Source organism: Acartia tonsa, chromosome 7 (genome assembly GCF_053477335.1).
Source record: "Acartia tonsa isolate MP-2025a chromosome 7, ASM5347733v1, whole genome shotgun sequence".
In the NCBI taxonomy this organism is placed as follows: Eukaryota; Metazoa; Arthropoda; class Copepoda; order Calanoida; family Acartiidae; genus Acartia; species Acartia tonsa.
In genome coordinates this window covers 2709580-2727793 of record NC_137266.1, presented here as the reverse complement: position 1 = coordinate 2727793, position 18214 = coordinate 2709580, and the positions used below count along the sequence as shown (strand labels likewise).

At 31.7% G+C, this 18214-nt stretch overlaps 1 protein-coding gene across 1 annotated transcript in view; it reads left to right on the top strand.

Annotated features, from left to right (window-relative positions):
- LOC145324054 (neo-calmodulin-like) overlaps positions 1 to 14711 on the top strand; it is a 40805-nt gene extending 26094 nt beyond the window's left edge. Inside the window, exons 4-8 of the mRNA XM_080166681.1 lie at positions 6654 to 6691; positions 7247 to 7314; positions 7673 to 7733; positions 13708 to 13783; positions 14103 to 14711. Of these exons, the coding sequence (XP_080022807.1) occupies positions 6654 to 6691; positions 7247 to 7314; positions 7673 to 7733; positions 13708 to 13783; positions 14103 to 14171 (312 nt within the window). The 3' untranslated portion in view covers positions 14172 to 14711. The remainder of the gene's footprint in view (positions 1 to 6653; positions 6692 to 7246; positions 7315 to 7672; positions 7734 to 13707; positions 13784 to 14102) is intronic.
- The last annotated feature ends 3503 nt before the right edge of the window (positions 14712 to 18214 follow it).

The following is an 18214-nucleotide window of genomic DNA, read 5'->3' as shown; positions in this document are numbered from 1 at the left end:
GAACCTAAGTTTGCCTTCCCCCCCAGCCGTTGGTTTTTTCTTTACCGCAAAGATTGGGGAGGACCACTCGCTGTAGCCCTCCTCAATGACGCCCCCCCTTAGCCAGTTTTCAATTTGTTCTTTTAATTTGGCTTCGTATAATGGGTTTAATTGAATGTTTCTAGCCTTAATAGGTTTAGCCCCGGGGATCAAGTCTATTTTATACTGTAAGAGATCGCAGTTACCGATATCGGCATCGTCAACCGAAAATATATCGAAATGATCAAGGCATAATTTTACTACCTTTTCCTTCATCCCTGGGTTATTTTTGATAAGATCACTATTTTCTAAGTCTAATTTTTCTTTAATGAATTTAATTCTTTTAAGAAGTGTAGTTCCTGACAATTCATTTATTTGATTAATATTTTTATTGCAGGAATTTGGGGAATCTGATTCAAATTCAAAGCAATATCCAACTTTAATGTTATTCAATAAGGTAATATTTTTTCCTGCTAAATTGACAAAATTTACCCAACATTCTCCCTTCTCATTTACATTATAAATACCCTCCATAAGCATCAAGCCGTTATGGCTTGTCATTTTAGAATTATTTGGGGATATATACAGCTTCCTATTTTTTTGATGGATAGGTATTGTTATCACCGTTGTATTCCCCCCCGGCAAGAATGTTGTTTTCTTTGCTAATTTTACGCATGTTTTATTTTGTTTTAATGTCCCAGTCCCCCCCTGGTTACTCCAATTTATTCCTGGGATAAGGGAGTTTTGTTCCGTATGAACATTATTTGTAGGAATCAAGGGTATGTTTTTACTTTCTTCAACTATGTTAATTGTCGAGTTTTCTATTGGGATTTGCTCGCCAGTGGGGAGCTCGAAGGACAACTTATCTAGTAACAAATTAATTCGATTAACTTTGAGAAATTCATATCCTAGATTTATAATTTTAGACGTCGTTTCAGGGATGTAAAACGTTTCTTCGAATATTTTATCTGACCCATCAAAGCTGAATTTTAAACTTACGTGTCCTATGATATTTACTGGTTTTAAATCTACAGACAGAGCGCTAAGATTGGCAGGGGTGAATGTGATTTTATTATCGTCTAAGATTTCTTTAGAAATAAGGGACCTAAAGTTGTTTCCTGTATCCACTACAGCGTGTTGCAGGAATTCCCCCCCCACGGGATTAAGAACTTTTAGTTTTGCACAGATAGGCATTATAAAATAAATTATATTTTTAGTCGAAGCCTAAGATGCATATTTTCCAAGATCCCCACCTCAGCGGTTAGACGATGGTAATCCTCACACAGAGATTTCCTGTGTTCCAGGTATAGTTGTCTGTCGAATCTTTTTAAATAATGAAATGTTTTAACAATATGGTTAATTGTTAAAATAATTTTATATAACTTTCTGGGTTTCATTAAGTTTTTATTAAGCGCTTTTCAGCTCCAGAAATTTCTTAATAAGCATGAGAATGTTGATAGTTCTAAAGAGACTACTAAACTTTAATACGGGTTCTTATTTATATACTTGGATATATGATAAAAACCTATCGGAATAAAATTGGACTAAAAAGTTTTCGAAAGATTGAAAGGCTACAAAGTAGCTTAAAAATAAGTGTTCAGCTTGCAACTAACAAGACATTAAAAACAGACTGACTTATTTTTTGACTTATATCTGTATTTATACAAAATATAGTTTTACTAGTTAGTATTTGATTCACGATATCAAATAATATAAAGTTAGCGCTGAATTACAGCTCAAAAAATATTAGATATGACTAATAAAGAGGGTCAATGATGACTGATTTATTATTCTGATATTGTTAGTATTTATACTTAATTTTTCCACCTATGGGGTAGAACAAGTTTATATATTTACTAAAGTATAATTAATGCTGAAGTCAGCTTCAAAAATAAGAAGTGGTTTGTAGTAACTGCTTTGATAGTAACTGGCCTTGATTAATAATATGCATTCACTTTTATATAGACTTTTTATTCCGCTGGTAATCCTAGCGGAAGCTAATAGAACTAAGTTTATTTTATTCTGCTAGTAATCCTAGCGGAAAATAATTTAATCAAAATGTTTTAAGATTTTATTAATCACGTTTTAAGTGATTAAAGTTTTTTAATTTTTAACTGCTGCTTGATTGCAGCTCAAAAAATCAGAGAGGAAAAGATAATTAAAAATCTTCCTGAACAACTGAATTAGATTTGGAAATTCGCTCGTATTTATACAGATTTTCCAGTAGACCCCCCCCCTTCTTATTATTTACTTATATGGACCGCGATAGCATTCTAGGCGACATCTTTCGGATACATAATAAATTAAATATAGTTCTATTATTGTCACTGTACAAAATGCAATGATATTTATCCATATGAATAAGTTATTATACATAATTGCTGAAATATTTCAGCTACAAAAATCAGAGACTAAGAGTGTGCAACTCTCAGATAAAATTGATACTGAGGATTTAACTCAAAAATCATTGTTTATATACAGATAATTCGCTTAAGGTCCCCTAGCGGTTAAAAATTGAACTAGAATGTTTTAGATTCTTATATATATACACTCTAAATATACGATATTTACATTTTAGATAGATCATGCGATATTAAAAATAAATACTACTAAATAGAAAATAGGTATTCACTTGTTGGCTTCTTTATAAAGACTATTAGATTTTAAAAAAATGGAAATATTAAGTGCATGTGAAATGCTCCTCAGGTTACCTCCCTATTTCCCCCAATTTCCTGTATCAGCTACATTTGGATAGGGAAAGGAGGGGAGGGAGTTTATTTTGTGTTGCTTAGTCAGACTTAATAATAACAATTTGTTTTATTTTTTTCGCGCCAAAGCATTGCTTGGCAAGGGATATTTGATATTAAGGAATTTGCAAGTTTAGCTTGACATGGGATATTTTGTTTATCTTTCATATCAAAATATGAAATTCATTCAGCAAATTTTTATTTTCTGGGATAGGGACAATTAATATCGCATATATCCACTTATTTTTTTACATCTAATGGACGTGATTTTTAACAATCGCTTGTACATATTTATCTATTTCAAATTCCTCACTGGCTTCCTGATCCATTTGGTTGATAGTTTTACGTGCATACTGCTCAGGTATTTTATTACTATTACCTGGAGCTTTTCTAGGTGGTGTGAATTTGCTCCGTGTTTTACCAAAGCGGGACTCAGGATGTGGGGGCTCCCCAGCTTTCTTTTTGTTGCAATTCTGCACTACATGGCCAGGGATATTACAATGCCAGCATTTAATATTTTTACTCCTCCCATTAAAGGCTCCTATAACGCCCTCGATTTGATCCCAAGCAATAGGATCATCCTCATGATCTACCCAAGAGGGAACCTCGTCAGGTTCTTCGGTTAAGTTTTCCTTATACATTGCCGTGTTAGTGGGGGTATTATCTTCGATAATGCTGATTATGGGTTGTTTTTTCGTTTCCGCAGAATTTTTAGGTAGGAACATTTCCATGGCTTGGGAATAGCAAGCCGAAAGGTTTTCCTTGCTAATATGGCCAGACCCATCCCAATTAACGTATCTTTGTCCGAGGTTAATAAGTTTATTTAAGTAAGCGTTGTAATCGTCCAAAAATTGCATACTCTCAACGTAATTGGCCATGTCCATGGCAAGGTTGGTATACAGCAGATTTTTGCTAACGTTAAGATAGAATTCTTTCCACTTCTTTTTAGGTATGAGGCCAGGATTCATGAGTTTGAACACCCTAAGTTTGTTTTCAAAATAGGTGTCAAGGGGTTGATTAGTCTCCTGTTTTAGGTTGTAGAAGTACTGCGAGGCTACTTCTGGATCCGAGAAAGGAGTGACCAGCCTCCTAATCATCAGGTAATAACTTAAGGCAGATAAGGCCTGATTTCTTTCAGGCGTAATTAGGTCTCCTAATCGTTCCCCTCTAGAGTCATAAATTCGCTGGTATAAAATATCCTTAAAAAGGATTGGGTCACAGATTTTGTATGTCTTTGCAACCCTCCACAAATTAGAAAAGAAATTATCAAAGTCGGCCCTGCCGTCCCACCTAGGGGCATCCCTCGCAAAATCGGAATCCCATTTTTGTCCTTTAATAAAGCATTCTTTAATAAAATCATCGTCGGCGGCGCTAGTTGTTGCCGTCGCGGATGTGCCTGTGTTTGGTGTGTTTCTTGTAGAGGGTCTTGTTGCTACATTGGGTGCAGACCGTGTAGGTCTACGGAGGGGCTCTAACGACTTAATCCTATCAGGGATAAAGGGAAACCTTTCTAATAAGGTTTTTTCATATTCCGTTAGAGAAGTTTCTCTTACATTCATCCAATTGTCATTATCCGCCGGACCTATAAAGCCTACAATTGAATAGGCCATACAACCTGGGGCTGTAATTCTATCCTTGGCAACCCATTCGATCACGTTTATCTTTTGCTGGACCGATAGCCGGTCATAAAAAGTGGCATTAATTGAATCATCACCTATGGTGTTAAAATGAGTCGTGTTAAGACTTTCGTTTAACGTTTTTTCCGCAAACAATGGGCCAAGATTTCCGTCCGCTGGGAGTTTTGATACTCTACGTTTTAGATCTAAGATGTCGGTGTCGGCTAATAATCTGCGATGTGATTCCGTGTCCTTAAACCCTGCCCATTTTGTTTCTATTTCGAGCTTCATAATCTCGGATTCTTGTTTTATTATATCTCTATAATGTGACGAGTATTCGTTTAACTTAACATTTAACGCTTCCGTTATGAGTTCTTTGATTTTTTCAGGGGAAAGCGGGTCAGACTGCTGCTGCGAGGTACCAGGGACGGCCGGAGCCGGCGGAGGCGGCGGATTTTTGGTTTTATCATTATCCCCTTTCTTGGCATTATCGGTCATGGTGCTGGAGTGTAGTGTTCGTTAACACTGCTTTGTCTACCACGAACTTTTTTAAGAACTTGGAAATATCCCTTTCTTCCTGTTTTAGGGAGAAAATATGGAAATGTGTGAAATTAAATACTAGTGTGAAAATAAAAGGCGGGTTCCTTTTTATCTTTATTTGGCAGTTTGCCACGAAATAATTATTAGAAATATTCTGTAACAAATTGTTACTATAAACTGTTTCCGTGAATAAACTTAGTTATCAGGAAAATATTAATTTCACTTTGCAATCGAAGCTACTTTACAATTTAATTTTGTCTGTACGTTAATAATTATCTATACCTTCCCCCCTCAAAAATTGAGTGGTAGACAAGACTGCGCCAAAATGACGTATGAGGGGATGTACAGACAGACCAGAATACGAGTATAGAGTAGCTTCGATACAATTAAATATCAATAATATAACAAAGGTATTTCTAAAAAATACAACATTTATTAAGCAATTAAACTGGTTAGAATAGGCAGATTAATGGGATTATTATTATAGGATATATTTAATATGATATCAATTAAAGGCTTGGACGTCTCGTTTTCTGTACAGGACAGAAAACCACGTGCACGGGAATATGGGACTAAGACTGTCGACAACCTAGCATATAGGTATACAGTCTACCAAGTGCAAGCTGAGGGAGAGATGTTCTCACAAGGCCTGCATAAAATCAACTAGCCCTCAACACAGCAGGATGGAGTATAGTGGCGGTTACAAGTGGAGGTCTGACTCAGCCAGAGAAGTATAGGAATGTGGACAGGGATGGAGATACATAAACTTGGATGGTGAATACCACAATTGTTTGTATGTACATTCATTCTCAAATATTTTGTTGTATTCATTTAAAACTAGCGCCTACGCCCACACAGGTGGACATGCAATTTCAGTTTCCTGGGCGATACTTCTTTGAATGGGGTATGTTCCTTCCCCAAAAATAATTATAAATCTTCCCTAGACCTTAAGAAGCTTAAATATGAATTAGAAACATATCGGTCCATCTTAAGCTACAGACAGATACACAAAAAATATCCTGTTACTTTATTGATATAGAAACACACTCCAATTTTTTATTTAACAATACTTAAATGCAACATTATTTTTTTGTTTCATATTCAAATACCTTGTTACTCAGCTACTTCTAGACATAATTATCCTTGTGTATTATTTCTTTGTTTTCTCAGAATTTGTTTTTACTTGTAAAAATTAACCTTTTTGCTAAAATTATGAATATACAAAGAAATTCAGATTTGTTTGTTTTTATTAAACATCTCAATGTCAATATATGGCAGGGAGGATGGGGATATTGGACTGTATTTTATATTGGTACCCATAAACACATTAGCCTATTCATTAGCTCAAAACTTTTTGATGACATTATAGAAGTTTGCTTTGTAGGTTAACTATTTACTAGTGTCTAAACTTTTCAAACAATAGTTTTAATCGCGACAGAAAGGATAATACTTTATCATCATTAGGAATGTAGATCAATTTATCGTCCATTGTCTTGCTATATGAGTATATCTTCTGCAAAGCTTCTTCTTAATTAGAAATGTCTGTCCGTCCGTTTGTCCTTCTAGAAGAAATTATGTGTGGGAAAATATATAACTTTTTAAAGTCACCTGTTCCAAAAGCATCTACATAGTATGTATTAGTATGTCCGTCGTTCTAAAAGTAAATTTCCTAAATAAAAAGCTTCAAACTAAGTATAAAAATGATTTTAAAATGTTTTTCTTTTTCTTTCAGGAATTAATCCGAGCTTGTGATATCAGTGATGATAAAAGGAATCTTTAAAATATTGTTTTAAAGACTATTAGAATAAGATTGGCAATTTTAATATGTAGTTAAGCACAAATGTACCAATTTTCCTTAAAGTCTAATATACATCCTTTTTTATAAAGTATATTAAAGTTTTTTTTGTCTGAATCTTAAGATTTCGATGACTACTGAACTGAATGAGTTCTCCTTTTTTTGTAAGCTTTACTTAAGTCTTATGATGGTTTTTGGCTATTTTATTTTTAGTAACTGTTGGCTATTTTTTGTTCCCTTTCTTGCCCCCATGAATGCAGAGACCCTGATCGTTAGGGGCGCAGATATTTACCTGATTTTAGCAATAAATTAACATTTCAGTAATTGGGAATGCTATTAGGGTTAAATTTATTTTTTATTTTTGATACTATAACTTTTGTACATATTAAATGTCTGTTCAGCTTAGACATTTTAAAATCCTTGCTTTGAAATTACTAAAGATATAAATTTAAATTTATTGGAAACTGTTTATTAGGGGACTTAAACTGTAGGGCACAATTAAAATAATATATTATTGGAGATCATTGCAGCTTAGATTTGGAGCAATTTTTAACATGTTGGAGAAAATTCAAGGACAGTCCTGAAGATTTTGAACCAGGTTAGATGAAAAAAATGTATATGACCCTTGAAAAATTATTTTTAATCAAAGAATTAGTGAGTTTGTTGTATGTAGTATTTTTGGCTATAAGGTCATTTTTTCAAGCAATTAAGTTTAAAATAAACCAAATAAACCATATCAGTTGCATGTATTTCTTTTCAAGTTCTATTAAATATCCCAAAAGCAAGGTCAAACTTTTTATTCGAATTTTGTGTATTATTCTTAGGCTTGTTTTCAGCTATTTTCTTGTATGGAAATCAAAGAAGATATTATTATTCTATGATGGAAATCTGGAGGGAAGGGGAAGAATGGTAATTTGTTAACTCTTATAATTTTGAAATTTACTTCTTTTTATTAGATGAAGAAATTTTGGAGGCTTTCAGAGGTTATGATTTGGACTGTGATGGTTATATTACAAAGTAAGATTAATAGAAAGATTGATGAAAAGATATATAGATAGATGGAAAGATTGTTTTATAGATAGATAGACTAATAGGATGATAGAGATGTGTATATATTAATTGATGGGGAGATTTGTAGTTATATAGTATGAAGAAAAATCATTTGAATTTAATCAATTAAACTGCAACTATGTTTTGTTTAAGAGTTTAAATGGTTTTTGGAAAATTTGTATACTATTTTTTTCATATGATATTCTCTGCATTGGTATCTTTTATTTGTCTGAACATGCAACTTAGATGCTGAATATTAGAGTTAAGCTATATAGATATTTTACTTTTTAAAATTTTCATTTATTATATTATTTACCCTGGCATAGCATATTATTGTATTGGTTGTAATTTTTATTTTTAAATTTCATACTTAAAATGCTGTCTATACTGATTTTGTTTACTTTAAACTCTTTTACAGTGTAATAATTAGATATTTTCATCTATTTTTTCCTGTGTTGATTATAGACACACGGAATTTCTGGAAAAGAATTTAGAGTTTCAACGCTTTCTAAAAATTACCTATCTGTTTCACAAATCATTCTACAACACAAGGACTCTGGTAGGAAATAGACAACTTATTCATACGTACTGTACTAAATCAATCATTACTTGGACTAATTTAACCAAATTAGGTTTTTTTTAGGTTTTTGATATTTCATACAACCCCCTTAAGTTATTCATTACAGTAAAATACAATTTTAAAATGTATTTACTGTGTAAATATGCATAAATATGACGTTTTTACTGACAATTATGTTGATTTTTACTCAAAGCATATATCTTGTAGACAATAAAATGATTATAACTTTCGTTCTATTTAAGATAAATTGATGAAATAAAAAGTACATTCAATTTTATTAAGCTGAAAAGTCACTTATTGATATTAAGAAATAATAAACCCCTTTGAGTGGGGGAGGGCGGGGGGGGGGTGGGCGTTGAGTATCGAAATAAGAAACTAATGTAAATTTCTTTTCTACGGTCGGTTTTAATGATTCATATAGCAGCCAAACTGTTTTAGGCAATACCCATTTGTCTGTCTGTCCCTCTGTCTGTCTGTCCCACCACTTGTCTGTCTATCTGTCTAACTGCCTCTCTTTTGGATTTCAATGAATCATCTAGCATAGCCTAATTGTAATTTGTTAATGCCTCAAAGACTCTCTGTTACTATTTACCTGTCCCTCTGTCTGTCCCTCTGTCTGTCTGATCATTCACAGGTTCTCTATTGGATTTTATCTAATTAATTGTCTATTTTAGTAAAATTTTGATAATTCTTCTTGCCCGTCTGTCTGTCTATCTACTGAGTTTCTACCCTTGGTCTAACAGACTTATTCACTTAATTTATAAAAAATTAGATTTAACTAATAATATGGTGGTATCTTGTACCAAGAGATACACAAATAACCTTGTGTTGAAAAAAAACAAATAAAAAATGATTCAATTTCTTCTATGAAAAAAAGTGTAATACATGTTACTTTATTCTCTTTGTACATCAAAAATATGTTTCAAATTTATAATATCAGGTTATATTCCATTAATTTATTAACAACTAAATTTTTTGACACCCCACTTATGACTTTTAACAGCCCCCTTTAACTAAAATCAAGGGTGATTTTATTAAGATTTTACCAAACCTACTTTACATAAGAAATTTATTACATTTTAAAATTTTTTTTTATAAAAAGATGATTGGGATATATCTCCCTCCCAACATTAACTTTAAAAACTATTGTAAAATATATTAAAAGTTATAAACATATATCTATCAAGATCATTAAAGGAATTAACTCAAGTTTGAGGGGTGGGGGGGCTTAATGCAACCATCTCGTAATCAATGCACAAATTGCACTTAGAATTCGAATTTTGTTACAAAACTTGGCATGAGTAATCCTTGGTACATCTATTTTCCCAAAATGGAACAAAAAGTTGCAAAAGTGACGGCTAACAGCTGGCGGCTCAGTCATTTAGCCGTTTTTGGCTATATTCAGGGCGAAACTATCATTAATTGCATAGGAATCAACTTTTTGAAACATATTTTTGCTTTAAATATCCATTTTTATAATTTCTTGTACCAGCTGCTAGAACTGGCTGAAACTGGCTGGGAGCAGCTAAGAGTATGAAGAGTATATAGGGCTTGTGACATGTCTAGGGGTAGGTTTTTATTGTTACTGAGCTCAAAAATACTACTATAAATAGTGGGGGTCCATCCATTTGGCAGCTGGGGCTGTTACACAGACTGTTAAAAACCTACCTAGAGACACGTCACAAGCCCTATCTACTCATTCTACTCTTGGCCGCTCCCAGCTGTGCTGCGGCCATTAGCAAGCTGCCAAATGAATTTTTTTGTGGTATTTTAAAAGTTAATAAAATAAAATTAATGGTCTTCTTATCAATAAAGGGGGGTTTGGTGCTGGAGGGTGGGCAAAATTGATATATATTGAGCTAAAATTTTTAAACTACCTGGTCCAGTAGTTACTGCATCTAAAAGAAAAACAAAATTAAAATTTTTTTTTAAGTTAGGTAAGAAAAACTGCAAAAATGGAATTTGACTTTGCAGATTTCTTGCTACACCTTCATATGTTATTATTGAGACTGCTCCATTTTTTTGGTAAATTTCAGGATTATATTGACATACTAGAATTGAAATTTTGTAAAAATCTTTAAAATTGAGATCACACAAAAGAACTAAAAAAACATTCTTTTTGCAGATTTCAAAAACTTTGAAGTGTTCGTGAGGTCACAATTATTGCATCACAGAAAAAAATATTTAGCATGGGTCATTTTTTTGCTTAAATCAACCACATTTTTACTGGGGGCAAAAATTTTTTCATGGTGGGATGATTTAATCTACAATATATACTTTTGGCTGTTGACAGCTGTTCTCAGCCATTTTTGGCAGTGAAATCTAGAAATTAAAAAAGTGTTTTTATTAATATGTCCTTGTCCATGACATAAAGTTATAATGTTAATTAAGAAAAGTTTAATTCAATGGAAATATTCAATTTTTTATATCCTTATAAGCCATTACCCAGCTGCCACTATTTTTGGTAGTATTTTTCAGCTCAACACCACTTAAAACCTATCCCTAATGGATGATTCCTACGTAATTATTGCTGGATTTGCCCTGAAAATAGCCCAAAACTGGCTAAACAGCTGAGCAAACAGCCCTTAGCCATTACTTTTCCAAATTTTTGTTCCATTTTGGGAAAAAAGATCTACCAAGGATTACTCATGCCAAGTATTGTAATGAAATTCGAATTTTTGGTGCCATTTGTGCATTGATTACATGATGGTTGCCTTAACCCCCCCCCCCCCCTTAAGCTTAACTTTTTGTTAAATTTTGAAAAACAGACCTACTAAGGATTACACATGCCAATTTTCATAACAAAATTTGGATTAATTGATTATGGGATGGTTGCATTAACTCCCCCCCCTCCCCCTACATATGTATGAGAGTTTCCTCATGTCTCAATTTACTAATTAAAAGTTGTACAGTACAGTTGTACAGAATATTGCAAGATTTTTTTAGTAAAGTCTGGTAATTAATTTACCTAAAAATAGATAGCATAGAATTATCTGAATCAGTGACTTGCTTAAATACACCCTCCTTAAACACCCCCAACCCCACTTTATTTTAAGGGGTGTAAATTTATTTCCTTTATACCCCCTTGGAATTTATAGAGGGGTGTATCTGAGGGTGTAGGCTCTTGTCAAGAGGGTGGACATGGGTGGACACCTAGGGAGGTGTATCCATCCCCCTTAATTTTACAAGGGTGGTGTAAACAACCCCTATACCAACCTTTTGCACGCCTTTGATCTTAACTATACTTTTAAAGTACATAAAGTTGTAAATTCAGTAACTATTCTACAAAAATTATCTTCCTAAATTGATGTATGATTTTCAGGGTAATCTCCGGTGGACTAAACATTAAAATCTTATGGAATAAAAGATATCTTTGGAACATGCATGTCTTGAAATTATCCCCCCTTTGTACCCAATACGCATTATTAATTCTAAGTGCGTCAATTTTGCGTTTAAAGATACCCTTAGTTTAAGCATTAATTTCTCCAAAAAATGATGAAAAAAGATAAATTTTTTTTTGATAAAATGATAAAAGTATATGTAAAATGAAATAACCAGCAAAAAAAATTACAAAATTACGTTAAATAGAACGAAAATTAGAGCGTTTTGTATGCCTTATAAAATGCGTATTTCTCATGAAAATTGTAACAATTTAGTGTGTTGAGTAAAATATTTACAAACTTCCCGCTTTTATAAGTAGCTAGAGCCTTTGTGACAAGATTGGTTTTTAGAGTTCAATTGAAATATGCCTCAAATGATCAGACCTATTTGATACGGAAAAATGGTCCGTCTGACGTACCTACCCTAATTCTTCAAATAATTTCCTTGAACAATCTTTTTTCATATATCTATTATATTTATAATAATAGGATATTTTTAGCTATATCTGAGGGTATAAAAGCAACATGATACATATATTTACCTACAAAATGTAGGTATAGGTAAATTTTCAACTCAATACTTGAAAAGACAGAGTTTAAAGCCTGACTAGATTTTTGAAAAGAATATATATTGTTTTAGATTATTGCAATTACATATATCATTGAGCAAATCTATTTATATATTAGTATAAACTAATTTGTGTGTATGTCTATGTGACTTGTATGGTTCTCCTGTACAGTGAAGCTTCTTATATATCCTGCAAATGTTATTACTATTTCAATAAGCCTGCCTTCAAGAGAAATTACCCTAAGAAAAAACTAGCACCCCTCCCAAAAAAATCCATTGAATGTCTTTTGCAATATTTTAAAGTCATAATTACATTATTCTTTTTAAAGTTGTCAAATATTTCTATTTCTGTGACTATCAATAACTTTTCCTAAATTACTGAAAGGTATTCAGACTTAACTATGCACTTACCTTTAATCTACCATCTAGGATTCTGGTGATTTCTAAAGACCGTTCTTTAATTATATTAGCAATAGCCATTATAAATTCTTAAACTAAAATATTGACTATAATCCAAGAAAATTTACTTTTAAATTGTAGTTTAAGTTGCAAAAACAATATTACTTTTGAAGACTAATTAAAGAATTAATGAAAAAAGGTTTTAGAGAATTAGGATATTTCTACCATGATAAAAAGTTGGTCAAAACTTATTAACATGAAAAGTGTTTAAATAGTTAAGTTACCTATATAGAGAAAAAAATAAATTCTTTTTCCTTATGGATACCTAGCATTTTAGCTAATTATTTGTGAAAATTTATAGCAACCAATCAAGATTTTATAAAAAAAAATTGTCCCAAGTTTTTTTTTATATAAAACTTTGGGTACCAATGTTCTGTATTTGCTCTACCTTTTTGTGATTCCAAAGGAATAAAGACCCTGGAAACGTAATAATATACACCATTAACGTTGCAGATATTTTTTTTGTTATTGCATTCTTTATTGTATATTCTAAATACAAAATCTCGTATTATTTACCTATTTTGAGATGCGCAGCTACTCTATAAATAATGTTTGTTACTTTAAAGATTAGTTTTATCTAAGTCTATGTTAACAGGGATAAGAAAATGGTTGATAAATTGATGTTTATTCCCAATGATGATACACAAATTTACCCCTTCTGTAGATTACAATTATTGATTGAAACGTTTAGGCATGTAACTTAATGAACCACCCAATCAAATACCTACAAATAAGAAAACGTTAAAATAACACTTGTGGGAGTAGTGTAATAAACAGCCCATTGTCCTCTCCCTTCCCTATATTTTACCTATTTATAGTGGCAAAGCTACCTTATCAAATTGTTTGTCAGCCTGTATGTCCAACAATTCAATAATTCAACACAAATATAATAAACATAACAATTTTAGACAGAAAACATATGTCCTAATATTATAATATTAAGATTTTATTAAGGGATGAAATGGTGAATGCTCTAACCAGACTTGGAAGCATAAAGGATGCAGATCAAGAGGCGGAAAAATGTATACAGGTGGCATTTTAATTAGATTTTAGATTGTTAAATACATAGATTTACTGGTGATTGATTGATTTATTACTAGATTTATAGATCGATTTATAGGTAGATGAATTAATGTATAAATATAGATTGATAGATAGATTGACCCATAAGTTAATCCATAAGTTATCCATAGATAGATCTATAGATTAATCAATATATAGAACTATAAATAAATCTATATATATGTGCAAAGGTAAATCTATCAATAGATCTAGATTGATTATAAATAGATTATGTTTAGATGAATAAATAGATTACTAGAAGTATTAAAATGAAAATTATATTCTAGGAGATGGATCTAGACAAAGACGGAAGAGTCAGTTTTGTAGAATTTCTCATCAAATGGAGGGTCTCTTGATTCTTAATTCAAATTTACTTTTTTACAACAAAAATTTACATAAAATACAGTATTTATCATAACATTTATAATTATATTGCTTACATATACATATATACTTCAAAAGAAGAAAATAATTTCGCCCAATGCTTTTAAAAATAATTTGGCTCTTATTGTCAACAAAAAGAGATATTTTTTCAATTTTTGAAAGGGGATAAAGTATCTTTAATGGGTTTTAATTAAATTATAAGTTCACATGCATAACCTATATATATTTATTTACTAGTAGTTGAAAGTTAAAAAACAATATTTTTTTGTCAATTTAAAAAATGTACAAGCATATGTTTGAGTAATATTATAATATTAAACCAGTGCAGTGGCGTGCGATAGGGGGTGTCAATACCCCTCGTTAGTTTCAAATTGGTAAGGTCTGTCTTTCCTTTTTTCACTTCCTAATGGTTTAACACCCCCCCCCCTGGTGGATTTCTGTGCACGCCGCTATATTAAACAGTATTTAATCAATAACTTATATAAATATAAAAAAATGAAATATATTTTATAGAAAAATTGTTATTTTTGCTTTCAAATTTGTGTTAGCCTATTGTATACAATACTAGTAGTAAGTTTTTCTGTCTGAAGCTTAAAATTTCAGTAACTACTGAAATTATTTAGTTCTCCTTTAAAAGGGATGATTCATATAGGAACTGTGTTGGTTTTGTCTATTTTTTTAGATTTAAACCTTTAGATGGGGTAAGTCTATTTTTCATGTATATCTTTCTATATACAGATCCGCTAGATACTAGGGTCGAAGCCGCTAGTCCCTATATGTAAAGAAGTAATAATCTTGTCTGAAGCTAAAAATCTCAATAACTACCAACACTTTTGGGTTCTTTTTTAAGGTATTCTTGACATAGGTCCTGTGATGGTTTTAAGCTAGCTATTTTATTTTCAGGTTCAGGTTATTGAATGGTTTGAAACGATTTATCTGCTTCATAGAATTCAAAGCCCTCGAATAGTTTGGGCATATCAGCAAGTATGTACAATAGCACATTCCTTTTTGAAAAAAAAGGATACCAATACAATGTAAATTTGAAACATTTAATAATCACCAAACCTTCCTGTATTCTAGCACAGTCAAATATGGATTAGTGTTTAATTAAAGAATAAATAAATAAGTACAGATGTATAACCCAGACAACTACATGAGTCTAGTTGTGGGGACCTTTTTCGTCTGCTAGCATATTGCTTTCTGTTCTTTAGTGGCGACTTGGTAGTGTTAATATTTCCGACGCTATTGGCTGATATCAATGATCCTATTCAAAGTCGACACAGGGTCTCCAACCCATGAACATTTATTCTTTTAAATTAATAATTAAAGGTATGGTTTTGTACAGTTCATATTTTGTAAATATAGGTTTTTATTTTACAAATGATTTTTTTAAATTTTGTAAACTAAAATTTATAAAAACAGAGAGAGTTTTAAAACAAATATTAATTTATCTTAGAAGCATTTAAGTCATTAATTGTACTTTTTAAATTTACATTCTTAGTCTACTGGGCGCTGCTCTCCAAATATGTACTAGGTATCTCAATAATCCACCTTTTAATATCTTTCTATCGATCTATCCTATTTGTATTCTATGTATTGTTTGTCTATGTTAGAAAAAGGGATAAGGAAAAATTATATACAAAAAAATTTTGTTTAATGTTGAAAGAGAAAAATTGTTATTAATCGTCCCTAAGAAATTCTCCGTGACGGGGTTGGGGTTGTTATAGGCTTCTACTATCCCAAAACATCCCAATTGTGAAGGAGAACCATATCAGCTTTTTATAACGTTTTTATATTCATTGGCCTAGCAATTTTGGGGACTTTTTAAGAAAAATTGGTTAATGAAGTTGAGTGCTTCTCGAAAATTTCACCAATTAAAATCCACAGTAGGGATATTTTTTTTTATCATCATTTAAGATGTACAGTACATCCATTAATCGGCCATTGTCTTATCCCTTTGGATCCCTGGTTCTGAATTCCCTTGAGACTGCGACATTCTCTTCTTTTACTTTCTCTTTCATCATCTACTAAGCCAGCACCAGGGAGCTAGAGGATACAATATTCTAGTATGTCTTCGAAACCGGTCAATATCCGCTGGGTTAGAACCGGTTTTACATAATGAAAAATCATGTATAGCATCTTATTACAGACAATTTGCTATGAATATTAAATTATAAATCATAAAATTAATACCAGTTTTGTTAACCCATGCCTTCGACATATCGGGTCTAACAAAACTGGTTATAATCTTATAATTGTTCATTTATATCCGCGGGAAAATGTTTATAATACGATGCGATAAATTTCAACTCCTAACCTGCGTCCGTCGCATGGCTTAACACGTAGCGCATCCGTTAGTCGTTGGGGAGGTGATAGGTTCAAATGAGGGCTTAACACCGCGTCATAAGAAGGTAAAAATAGTTCCTACCGCTGGTATGTCAGGTGCGCGACATTAATAAACAGAGTATACGGAATCTCTACTTATTACCATGCACAGATAGGACTTCCTGACAAAGGTCGTGTGATCAAAGTGTTGGTTGTCTGTTGGTTGTTACTGAACATAATACCAGGGTGTTTAGACAGAAAAGGAGAAATTTGGCTCCCCTTAGTTTTTCTGGGTTGTTAGACCTTACGTTACTGTAGCCTCGCACATATGAGGTAATCATATGTAAAAAGAAGGTAGATGATACAATATAATCTACAAACTCTTCTTCCCCCCCCCCCCCAATATTTTCAGTGACAGCATTTTATTTTTAAAAATTGGGAATAAATTGTTATTTTTTACCAACTGTCCCATCCCTGTATCTTTAAACACTTTTTGATTATCAGGGATCTAAAGGGATAAGACAATTGGACAATAAATTAACATTCATCCCAAATAATGATTGACAAAATCAACTTCTGCTGATAAAATGTTTTGGTTAAAAAGTAGATTATGAGTTTTAAACCAGTCCAAATTCAATAAAAGTACCCAACAGATAAAATAGCTTAAAATTAAATTCCCTCCATTCATGGCGTTTCTTAAATTCATCCTTACCTGTCCTTTAATATCCTGCCCTTCATAGTTTTTTTTTAGTTTTTAAAAGATCCATTCATGTTGTTTTTACTTTTTTATGCTTCTTACTTTTTTCTTTTTCTTCTTTGTAATCTTCCCTTTTCTATTTATGAAATCAAAGGTTTTCTACATTAAGTTTCAATTCAAAAGTCTGTAACGAATAGATTTTTTTGTTAATTGTTAATTTAGGCATGTTACAAAGTCTTATATATATGCTCTAAGATTATAATTCAAATGTTATTTATTTATTTTTATACCTTAGGATTTTTTAAAAAGAATGTTGTCTGTTTTTATATCATTGTTTATTTATCATCTACGCTATATTTTTCATCTTTTCAGAAACAGTACATTGAATGTTTTCTTTTAATAATTTTTTTTGATATTATTTTATACTGGGTTTTTTACTGTTCTATTTTAGGCAAAGAAAATCTTAGAACAATTAAATGAAATTTATCTGTACATTAGCCTGTCCCGTATTTGAAAAATTTTGTTAAAATTTTTGCCCCCAGCCATAATATAGTTGATTTATGCAAAATATTGACCCATGTAAAATATTTTTTCTGTGATGCAAAAATTGCAATGGTACAAGCACTACAAAGTTTTTAAAATTTGCAAAAAAGACCTGTTTTTAAAGCTCTTGTACCATCTCAATTTTAAAGATTTTTACAAAATTTCAATTCTAGTGTGTCTATATAAACCTGAAATTTACCAAAAAAAAAATGGGGGCAGTCTCAATTCTAACATATAATGGAAGAAGGTGTAGCAAGTAATTTTCCAAAGTAAAAATTGCCAGATTTCATACATAAATAATGGGGTTGGGCTGGAATCGATATATACAGATATCTGGCTGATTCATAATTCTGGATATCAAGTATTTAGGGTTATATTGACACACTAGAATTGAAATTTCATAAAAATCTTTAAAATTGAGATGGTACAAACTTTTTAAAATCTGCAAAA